At 35.6% G+C, this 12,050-nt stretch overlaps 1 protein-coding gene and 1 long non-coding RNA gene across 7 annotated transcripts in view; one reads left to right on the forward strand and one right to left on the reverse strand.

Moving 5' to 3' along the window:
* Positions 1-11,798, forward strand: part of RORA (RAR related orphan receptor A) — a 387,110-nt gene extending 375,312 nt beyond the window's left edge. For all 4 annotated transcript variants that reach the window (XM_015872508.1, XM_015872511.2, XM_015872510.2 and 1 more), the window contains one exon: positions 1,495-11,798. In XM_015872508.1, coding sequence (XP_015727994.1) covers positions 1,495-1,659 — 165 coding nt within the window. In that variant the 3' untranslated portion in view covers positions 1,660-11,798. The remainder of the gene's footprint in view (positions 1-1,494) is intronic.
* Positions 1-12,050, reverse strand: part of LOC116653922 — a 42,493-nt gene that overhangs the window by 28,200 nt on the left and 2,243 nt on the right. For all 3 annotated transcript variants that reach the window (XR_004308558.1, XR_004308559.1, XR_004308560.1), the window contains exons 3-4: positions 3,540-3,606; positions 187-257 (exon numbers count right to left, since the gene is read on the reverse strand). This is a non-coding gene — a long non-coding RNA (uncharacterized LOC116653922). The remainder of the gene's footprint in view (positions 1-186; positions 258-3,539; positions 3,607-12,050) is intronic.

The following is a 12,050-nucleotide window of genomic DNA, read 5'->3' on the forward strand; positions in this document are numbered from 1 at the left end:
GGTAAAAGTCTGAAAATATTTTTCATGTTGAACTAAATGAAAAGCCAACAAAGTTTTTATCCCGTTTCTCTTTACAGTGCTTCTGCCATGCAGAACACTATTTCTACTACATGTAAGCTTAAATCTTCATGAAACCTGTGTCTACATGACAATTAGGTTGTGATGGCACACGGTACCCAAACTAACCTTGTTTCTCGGTACTTCATGAGGAGTTCTGCACAAGCCTTTTTCTGAGCAGTCCTTCTAAGTATTGGTGGCTAGGGAAGAGAAAAAGGATAGTACATATTATTACAGTAATCTCAAGTGTCTTCACTTTGGTGTTCAAAATGCAAAGGCAATGTGAAGGCACTAACCTTACTAATGTAGTTCCTTTTAGAACTCCCCACAGCAGGGAAGCTCATGCTTAGTTTCACTACACAGGATTAATTACTCTTAGACTAACTACAATTAGAAGCAGGACAGTACAGCCCAGTATGAAGATCTGGGCTTTCCAGATTGTCCTGATTTCATAGCTCATGTAATTATTTTCCCAGCGTATGCTTTGGATTCCTATGCTAGAAGGAGGATTCTTTCATGTGCTTTGATACAACTGTGTATAAATAAGTTCAATGAGCACCCTAGTCCTATTTTTTAAAGGACAGATGGTTCTGATCTGTTTAATACGATTTTATGTTTTACCCTTGTTTGGCATAAGTGAAAACAGACTAATCCCCATTGCAGCCTTTCAATACCTGAAGGGAACGTACACCCAGGAGGGGAGTAAACTCTTCGAAAGAGCTGACAATAGCAGGACTAGGGGAAATGGTTTTAAGTTGAAAGAGGGAAGATTTAGGTTGGATGTTAGGGGGAAGTTCTTCACTAGGAGAGTGGTTAGGCCCTGGAACAGGCTGCCCAGGGAGGCTGTGGGTGCCCCGTCCTTGGAGGTGTTCAAGACCACGTTGGACGGGGCCCTGGGCAACCTGATCTAGTAGAGGTGTATGTTTGGTGGCCCTGCCAGGCAGGGGGGTTGGAACTACATGATCCTTGAGGTCCCTTCCAACCCGGGTCATTCTGTGATTCTGTGATTCTATTGTATTGCTAGTTCCCTCCATGATATAGTGCATTTAAGAGTAATCAAGCACACCTTCTTCCAAGAGAATTGCTAAATTGCATGAGTAAAGATTCAGCCATGAAGTAGTTCCACATCAATATGGAGCTTGTGGTATCGCTTACATAGGGAGGCAAGTAATACATTTTCTTACAGACCTTAAGAAAAAGTTATTTCATAAATAGCGTTAATATATTACCGAGTAGGTTTTTAGTGGTTTCTTTATTGATTTATTTCTTTTTTCTTGTATATAAAAAAGTTATCTGTTATTACACATCTGATATGCCATTGTTAAAGCAAACAACTGAAGTGCGCTCCAATTGTTTGAGAGAGTTCTAATCCTGAGCTCAAGTTTGTGAGGCTTTGTTCCATATATGACTGTGTGACTTCTGTTCATTTTTTTACAGTTAATATGCAAAGTGTCTACTTTAAGAGCACTGTGTGGACGACATACAGAAAAGCTTATCGCATTTAAAGCAATATACCCAGACATTGTACGACTTCATTTTCCTCCACTTTACAAGGAGCTGTTCACTTCAGAATTTGAGCCAGCAATGCAAATTGATGGGTAAACGTATCACCTAAGCACTTCTAGAATGTCTGAAGTACAAACATTAAAACAAAAGAAAGGAAAAGAAAAAAAAAAAAAAAAGAGGAAAAATAAAAGTAAAGAAAACCAAGACACTTTATATGGCCCTGCACAGACCTAGGGAGCCAACACACTGCACATCTCTTGGCGGTCCGGGTCAGGCGAAGGATGGGAAACAATGAAACAAAGTTGAACTTGTTTTTCTCATGCATATGATTTCCATTTTGCCTACAAATATGGACCCTTTTTCTGTCTCAACTTCTCAATCTTTGACCTCTGTTTACACAGACTGAGGGTACTAGTATCAGAAGGTTGTTTTCTCTCGTAGTTCACTGCCCAGACTTCTGACAGAACAATCAATTTGTTGATCAGAACCAGAGAGTCCACCTAGTAATCAGCGACTGGTGTGCATTGCAGAGATTTAAGCATCAGTTTGCACAACTTGCTCATTGTTTCATGAAGGACGATTTTTTTCACCTACCACTGTTTGCCAGTAGACAGAACGGCATGAAAAGGGTCCATAGCAATAGCAACAATAGCATTATAATATATTACAGGGTAAATGGGCATGAAGACTATATATAGCAAAAGAGATATTGTTTATATATTGTTTTAATTAATATAAAATGTAGTTACTGGTATAGCTTTTCTTGTTGAATTGATAAGGCACTTTCATTTTGCACCTTTTTCTTTAAATTAAATGCTAGCGTGTTCATTGTTGTGTTGCATGTGCACCAGAAATTCAAGTTTAACTGAAAAATGGTTTTTGGCAGGTACTGGTACATTGGGAGGTATTTATGCTGCTGTTTTCCATGTTACTTTTAAGGAGAGGCTGGTCATATCCTGAAATGGTCACACAGATTTAGATTTTTTTAAAAAATTTTTTAAAAAGGCAATTTTCTGAATTAAAATCAGCTGTTCAACTGTTAATTTAACAAGTATTTTTCCTTTCAAATCTTTCAAATCTGGATGTTTAAGATTACATACCTAGACTCAGATTTAGGCACAGCAAAAGCCTCTTTTTCAAAGGTGCTGAGTTTCTGTGGTCAAACTAAGCCATTACAGATCACTTAGAGATAGAAAAATGTATCATCCTTGAAAATCAGGCTAGTAAAGTGTACATCTACCCACCGTAAATCCAGATTTGAAGGTATTTACTCAAGTCTGTATCTGCAGTAAAAGTATGTGTGTGACATGTAAGTGTAAAACCAATTTTTACACATAATGTAACATACTTTTATACTCTATATTGTAAACAATGCATTGTAAACACCAGACTCTGTCCTATCAAAATTCATAGTTTTAATTCTGTTTTAGGTGAGATTAGAACCCATGTTCTTCAGACATCCAGCAGTTCAATTTAAAGTAGCTGAACAGAATGCTGACTATTGCTCTCATTATTTACATACGTGCACTTTAAAGTTTAACAGATGAGGAGAGACTAATATAAAGCACCATTCCCTGTAGAGTACTGTCTCTGAGTCAATTTAGCAAGACTAGAAATTAAACCAAGTTCTGAAGGGAACAGATCCACAGCGAACAGTATCACAAAATAAACTGTGACTGTTTGAGCCAGAGGATTGTAATTGCTTTGGATGAGATGAGGAAATACAACCAGAAGCCTTGTAGGCCTGTGTGCTTGCAAGTTACTGATGAAATATGTTGCAAGGAAAAAAATAAAAATTAAAAAAAAAAAAAAGGGTAAGAAAAAATGTGATCCACTGCTTTAATTACCAAAAATAATAAATCTCTTACATATAGTCATTGAGAAGTAACATTGAACTGAAGAACAGAAGCACAGCAAAGAGTAACTATTTTAAAAAGTAGAATTAGGCTATTTATTCTATGATTTGGAAATTTTACCTTTGGAGTCGGCTTGAGCCACAGCATCTCTTGATGTGCTCCATCACAGCGCTTGGCTCTCATCCATCTATATGGATCAAAATTGAGATTATGAACATGGCATCTTTACCCTTCAAAGCAGTGTGGCCCTGTGTAATGGCACAGGAACACAGGCACCTCTGTGAGCACCTGGATGGAGGGACGAGTGGGCTTTTGGAAGCCAGCCTCATGCTGCTCCATCCTGCTGCTCCAAGGATGCAGCTCACAAGCCCGCACACTGCATTCTTGCTGATATGCTTTTCCTAGAATCATTGTTTACTTTATCAGAGTAGCTGTCATGATACAGTACTTTGATTCCAATACGTGTTCCTATTTTTAAAGCAATCTTTTCAACAAACAGATGTTTTCTGAATATGACCAGCCCTAGGTGCTAGTCCTTTAAAGATCAACTAAACTTAATTTCAGTATCAACTAATGAATAATGAGGTAAGACTCGTACTTTTTTAGAGACTAAGATACAGCTCCTACTTTTGACAAGAAGTAGATTACCAGGCAAAATACTTTGGGATTAATTTTCAGTCACATCCTTTACTTATCTATTCCTGAATAGTATTACTACTTTAGCAGGCCCGTAGGTACCAGTGGTTTTGTTTGGTATCTAATTCAGAATATTTACACCCATAAGTCATTGACAACACGGATTTTTGGAGTATTTAATAATAAAATACATAACAGTAGAAAGGTTCCACATGGGGCCTTTGTTGAAAGCCTGTTGTATCCAGGATTGGCTTGTGACATGATCTTCCATTCCAGGCTGTGCAGCATCTATGTGCTGTCATTTTTGTCAAGGGGAGCTCCCGTGTACTACTAGCACCTTTTAAAATCAGGCTGTGTGTACATACCCCAGTAAGTCTGCCTTCCTGAACACAGCTCGCAGCCACTTGGCGAGAGAGTGTTACTCGTTTCGTTTTGCTTGGCATAGAGAGGGGAAAAAGGGGATACAGCATGGCAGACATACTGAAAAGACTGCAATTGCCTATGAGGCAAAGGGGATGTCAAATAGCCTCAGAATGGCTGGTCAGAATGGCTGCCATGGAAGAACCTGGTGCAGCAGTGGAAATGCACCCTGCAGAACCTCTGTGACTATGGCCTGGTGTCAGACAATCAACTGAATATTCAGTTATAAAAAAGAAACATATTGGGAGTGAGTGGATATTCACACAAGTATTTTCGTTATCTGGCCAGCTGACTACAAACAAAAATGTGAGGACAGCTGAAGACAAAGTAGTACGTTGCTTACGAATGACTGTACGCTAAAGTCTGCGAAGAGATTTTCATTGGCTTTTCATCTATCCGCAGAGATGTTCCTGGGCTTTCTAGAGAAGAAGTAGTACAGTATACTGTCATTTGAACAACCCTAATATACTTCAACATCTCTAACATTGTTTGACTCTTAAAAACAATGGGATTAGGAGAAAAGGGAGGCTGTTCTTAAGTTTGGTTGCTCTTTATTAAAGCTTATCTATCCTAGTATGGATACCAAGATCTCTGTGTGTGTATGTGCACCTGTGTGTGTGAGAGGGAGTACTGTTATGTGCACACATGAATCTATGTGTGGGTGTGTGTGAGTGGCTGCTTCTAGGCTGGTAAGTGTCAATGGAGAAAAAGAAAATGTATTCAAAATACTTAAGTCAAAAATAGAAGGTGAAAAAAAGATTTATTCTATACAAAGCCTTGTCTGGACCACTTTAGAGAGACTTCTATTTTTTTAACCCTTCTATAAATATTTGATGGCACTTGAAATATTCCTGCAATAAAATGTGATTTGTGTAAACATGAAAAAAAAAAAAAAAAAAAAGATTTTGTAATGTGAAACAATGAAAGAAAGTAATGTAATTTTTCTAAAAAACAGAAAAAAAAAACAAATGAACGAACTTTGTATTATTTTCTTGATGGAATTTGTCTATTTGTCTTTGGAAAACTTTTTATTTCATTGAATGTGCCATAGTAGAGGTGTGTGTTTCTTTTTCTTTATTTTTTTTTCATTTTTTACATTGTAGATGTAAGGAATAGCTGTGTTCCGACATTCCAAAATGCAAGATGACATAGCAGTCATGATTAAAAGGTTTGATTAGTAAGCTTCAATCATCGTTGCTTTTTTTGCACATGTTCTTCATTCCTCTACAGTGCAATATGTACATAGAGCACTTGCGGGTGTAACCTTGATCCCTCAGGGAAAAATACATATTTGTACAGGATTTTCTTTTTTTTTTTGCCTTTTTTTTTCTTTTTTTTTTTTCTTTCTTTTTTTTTTTTTTTGCTAAGGAATGTCGATTGAATCACTTGTCTGTTGTTGAGGGGCAGCCAGATAATAATCCTAAACCACTGTCACAAAACTTTGATTGTTTAATAATTTTGTGCCCTTTTATTATTTAAAAAGAAAAATAAAAGTTATTTTCTGACAGTTCTTTGTGCTGATTGGTGAAAAAAAGGGTAAATATATAAGCACCTTATGATTGACTTAACTGTGAATGACAATCCATCTCGTTATCAACAACAGAAGCCCTATCATTTTGGAGCTGGGGTTAAGAGTCAGAAACTAATGTGCTCAGGGATCTTCTAAAACTCTTCAACAGGGTGGCCAGTACTACTGGTGGGACAAATTCTTTAAAAAAAAAAAAAAGAAAAAAAAAAAAAAAAAAAAAAAAAAAAAAAAAAAAAAGTGAGTATTTCTTCCTTTCCCTTCCCCCTCTCCCCACAGGCACAAAAAAAAATGGACAGATTTCTTTTTTAACCAAATGCTCAATGTGTGCCTCATTCACTGATGCAGCCTATCTGCTCATTGGTCTTTATTATGTTAAAAACAACGATATTCCAAACAATGCAAAGGTTTTGCAATCGTACTTAAGAAATTAATGCTGGCCCATTAATAGTTCACGACTGAAATTTAATTTAAACAATCTCTGGATGTTCTTATAACCACTGGAGAGCTTTTCCAAATTAATTTCAGTGTTTCGCAATAGAAAATTGGTTTTCAGTATTCAAATAATTGTCAAACCAAACAAAGCAGTTTATGGTAGTACAATATGAATGGAAAGGCAATTATTTTGGCAATAATGTCACATAAACTATGAGAACAACAGTTCGGACCTTGTCTCTCATTGTTGCTTGTGCTTCATGGTAAAGCAAAAAAATATATAGATATATATATATATGACTGGAAAGAAACGAAAAGACCGAAGTCTTTTTCGTATCTCCTGCAACAATTGCAGCAATTTAAAATGATCGCAACAGTCACAAAAAACAGCTATATCTAATAAGTCTCTAAGTGCCAAATTATGTGATTCTGGGAGCCTGTCACAATTAGTCTTGTTCTGTGACTTCGCTTTCTTTTGAGAACACAAGCAGGAAAGTAAATAAGTAACTGTGTACAAAATGAGCAACATTTCAAGAGTTCAGATAGATCAGGAAGAGTAAAATTGTCCATCAAACGTGGATTTTTTCATGAAAAAATGTCAGTTCTCCAGTATCTTAAGTTTGGGATTTTTCCACTGGATTTGTGGCTTCCAGTTGTTTACTTTGTGTTTATAGTAATTAGGGAAACCTTTCTTAATATTTCCCAAGCTGACACTCTAGCTTAGCTTGGAATGGCCTTCTAAGGCTGATGTTGCTTAGCAACTATGACTCTTGATTAGTTGGGTGTCGTGGTATCATCACTACAAGAAAATCCCCGCTACTGTTGATTCCCAACAGAAACTATCCTCCTCATACTTGCTCATCAATGAAACATACTGTTCATATGTGCAGTATACACATAACTTCCTAGGGAACATGACAGTGACTTATTTTGGGCTCTAAGGATTGACACAGACATTCCCCACTCTGTACTTGATGAACAAACAGGTTGCCAGTCCAAGCTGTGTAAACAGCTTATCATTTTTTCCTGCAAATTCCTGAAGTCCCCAGGTAGAGAGATTTATTAATACAAGTGTTAGGAACAGCTCTTAATATCCAGTATCCCAAAAATAAGAAGCAATTTGCTCTTAGTACTTAGCATGATCTGACACTCTACCTGTGCTAGCTGATTTAGATTGCAAAGAGGAAGCATCTTTATTTATTTTCCTTAGCTGGAGATGAGTAACGGCTCAAAATAGATCATTATTAATGCTAATATTACTTTAAAAGTTGCATTCCATGAATATATTTGAATTTTAACCTGCTATTTTATTATTTTTTTTTTGCTTAAATATTCCTGACAGTAAATCATTTGGTGGAAATGAGGGCAAATGTATAAGGATACCAAATACAAACAAAAAAGGAGTATTTGTTAAACAATTGTTGCAGTATGTGCTTTAATCCTAGTACTGTGCTAATAGCTCACTAAACAATGCTAAGTCACTGGACTTGAGGGGAAGAATATCTAACACGTAGGTTAATATACTGTCTATTTTTGGAACTTTATTCAGGTACTAAATAGAACTTTAACATCAAAATAAAAGCTGTATTCTACCTATTTCATACGTAGTGTTGCTGTTTGTCCTCTTGGTGGTTTTTTGTTGTTTTTTTTTTGCCTTTATCATCGGTAGAATATAGCAATAACTTTATAGCAATAAGTAGGCTATCCAAATAAGAAATAGAACATGATAAAGGCTTCAGATCAGTATCTGTAAGTTTTGTTCTGCCACAATATTCACTTTTTTGTCTTCCCTCATAATCTCATTACTTCAAGCTGAACTTTACAATCAAGTTATTCAACTTGACGTGTGACACCACACCTTTTTGTTAACACCTGCATGTTTTCAGTGTTTATTACATCCTTTGTACACTTGTTTTCCTGTAAGTCAGTGTTTCTCAAGCTTTCTGAAAGCACAGTTCCTCGGGGCTATATTTTTTTTTCGTAGGGCTCTATGTGTTGGAACTAACAAACATTAGGCAGTGAGAACCAGCTGGAATTATCAGCTGTCTTTTCTAACAAAGCAACTGAGCTGCTGCTGGTACTGAGCAGTAGCAACTCCACGGCTTCTGCAACAGCCAACTGCCAGCTCTTCCTGCTCCTCCTCACCTGGAGCTGAGCTGCACGCAGTGAGCAGGATGAGCTCCCTGCCCAGCGTGCTTGTCTGCCGTGGTGAACAGAGCTGCTCTATGTTTGCCTGACATACAGTATTGCGATAGTAATCTGAACACTTTAGCAACTTTCAAGCGGTTGTGACTTTCAGTTTGAGAAACACTACCCTAAATTACCCCCACAGAGTCTTAATGTAAATGCATCAACTTTACAGGAATTTGCAATCTGTAATGCTATCGTTTCTAATGCAGAGAATTCATAAGCAATACAGTGAATTTTATTTCACAAAAAGGCATACGTACTGTACACTTTTCTAAATCCAAAATGTTCCTCATTTCTACATTGATTTAGAAACAAGTTACAGAACAGTGGTGACTATTTGAAATATTAGGACATTAACTGGCTGCTTCTATATATGTAACTGTACTGTCTTGCCTGCTCCTTTTCTGGAGATGTGTTTTTGTATTGGACGTTTGGGCCAATGGGAGGCTTCAAGCTACAATGTATTTTCCCAGTTTAAATATATTTAACAGATGACAAACCCCAGACAAGGCTTTTTAAAATGTATAAAGAACTGCAGTGTTAGGTGGTTTATTTGCAAACTGTTTTCAATGTTGTCCATTTTTATGGCACCTTTAACAATATTCTTGTTTCCAAAGTACAAAAAAGGTTAAAAAATACTCTAGCCATAACTGAATGTCAAGCAATAAAAACAAATGACTTTTTGTGCATAGATTTAAAAGAAATACAAGTTTTAGACATCTGCATGTAAATGCAATCTCTTGTTTACTGCTTTCTTAAACTTGAGCAACTGATTCCTTATTTTACTACTAATTTAAGGACTTGTAATGGCCTGTAAACATTTTATCTTGCTCTATTCTTTCAACTCTTAACTTCGTCTCTGCTTTGGAGTCATAATATTTAATGTTGTTCTGCTCACCTCTATACAGTTAACTTTTTGCTTTCATTCTGTATAGATAAAAGTTATACTATAAACAGCCTACACAGTGAAAATATTTATCTGTTTATCAAATACCACATTATGCTGTATAATATCTGTTTTACTATATAATCTATTTTAGACATAGCTGTTTAGAACTAGAGTGTGCTATTTTTGTGTTTTTCTGACGTGTGGTGCTAGATAAGTTACTTTTGTGAACAAAAGCAAACAAAAACCCCTTTTATTCCTAGACAATACCACCTTTGGGTCTTGTTAATTTCACTGAGTATAACTATATATAAATATATATATATTTGTGTATATATATATATATACACCTACATATGCCCAACAAGTACCTGTATCAGCGTACAAGATTTGGGACATGGTTCTCTCTTTAAATGCATAGTGTCATTATATAAATTATTCTATAGTATATTTAATAAGGAGAAAATTACTTCACCGGTACGGATACTTGATATCAGATGTAGAATTTTTTTCTACATTATTAACATTAATAAAAATGTTCTGTCCAGTTTGTTATCTTTTCGGTTACTAAAGCAGTCCGCCTGTGTCGTATCAGAAAAAAGCAAAAGCATCAAATCTACAAGAATAAAGTATTTACGATGTGCTGTCTGTCTGAAAGGGAGGTAGTTATTCGGCTGTTCGGAGAGTACTATCTGCTTGTGGCATCTGCTATTTATTGGTGATGTTCTAACGGGTGCCTTCCTCCCTCTTCACTCTAAGTAGGATCTGCACACACTCAAACTGTGGATGTCACTAGGCCATGCCTACATGCTTAACTCCAGTTACTGTAAATAGGAATTTTCTGTAAATCTTCCGTGACAGATTGATGGCTACATTCAGTCCTCGGGTATGCTTTAGAAATCACGCATACATATCTGAGGGCAGCCATTAGCAACTGAAGTTAACTAAGAAGTGGAATTTGCAACATTCTGTCAGGTCTGGGGGTTTTGTTTTTATTTTTCATGTATACCTTAATTTGCATAGTCACGTACCCTTAAAATTATTCCTGTCCCCTGCTCCTTTCATTCTAGATACTGTTTTCGTGTTAATTCTTAAAAACTGATGGATATCAAATATCTAACTAAGGAGGTAATTAACCTTTTAAATATTTATTAGAATTTTTCTGTAATATTACTGAATTTATAAGATCTTTAGCAAAGATTTTTGAGCAATTTATTAAATACAATTGTTTCTGTTTACTGCACTTTTTGATAATAGAAGGTAGTGAATTTTAAAGCCATGATTCTTGGCTTCCATGCACTGCTTTTATACCCTCAATTCAAGGAATATATATATATAAATAATTTTTTTTAAACAGCAAACATACTGTTGTCCTAAAAATAAAATACAAACTTTACTGCACCGTGGGTATATTTTCATAAGTGGAATGTTTAATTGCAAACACTATCAGGATAATGATAAAAACCTCTTGAAGCTACAATCTTATTTAAATATAAGCCATGACAGTTTTATTTTCCCTTGTTGATTTAAGTCACCTTTTGATATTTTGAAAAAGAAAAGGAGTCGCACTTAAATTTGTATGTACTAACTTATACGTAACGCTATGAACAAGTTCTTCCTGTTATTTTCGTTTTAATAGTTTGAGATCTTTATGCAAAACCATTTGGTTAACATATTTTCCCTGTTGACTAAATGTTCGACGTAACAAAACCAGAATCAATACTGATTTCAAATATACGTCAGTTTGAGGATTAAGCACATGAACTTCAAAAACCTCGTTGAGTGATACGCTCAGATTGCTGTAAATACACACAACTTTAAATGAAATGATACTGTACATGTAAATGTATGCTGTCCGTTATGTGTACAGTATGTATAAATTCCTTTTCTAGCCACCATAAAACGTAAGCCATCAAGAGGAATACTAAAGTGGTATTGTACTAAACCTTTGCTAATGATCTTTACCCAGTCACTTAACTTTTCACTTTCATGGACCTTTCCGACTCACTCTTATGATAGCCTGCTTATATTCCAGTTTGTTATTTTACTCGGTCCCGATAAAAAAAGTATTTTGATTCATTTTGTAAATATGACTGTAAAAATAAGAGATTTAATGTTGTCTTTTAAATACTCCAATTTTCATTCTAATATGAATGTTGTTATATTGTACTTAGAAACTGTACCTTTAATATTACATTACCTTTATTAAGTGCATTGAACACATCGATTTTAGATGTGCTTTATGTACTGTTATCCTGTAATAAAACTTCAGCTTCTAATGGAAAAATGTCTTTGCTTTTTTTTTTTCTTTTCCTTTTTTTTTTGTCAGTAGCACCTTGTTTGTTTCTCTGAATCTTGACGTGTATTACATTCAGTCTTCAAGAAATCCACCATTAAAAAATGAGCCACGACTCTTGGCACATTTATCAGTTTTTTGATACATAAATAAAATAATGTTTGACAGCAAGGAAATGAGAATTAACATATTTTAAGTTCCCCTTTGGCCAAGGAGAGCGTAAACATCCTCAGAATTACTGTG

The sequence above is a fragment of the Coturnix japonica genome, chromosome 10 (genome assembly GCF_001577835.2).
Source record: "Coturnix japonica isolate 7356 chromosome 10, Coturnix japonica 2.1, whole genome shotgun sequence".
Lineage (NCBI taxonomy): Eukaryota > Metazoa > Chordata > Aves > Galliformes > Phasianidae > Coturnix > Coturnix japonica.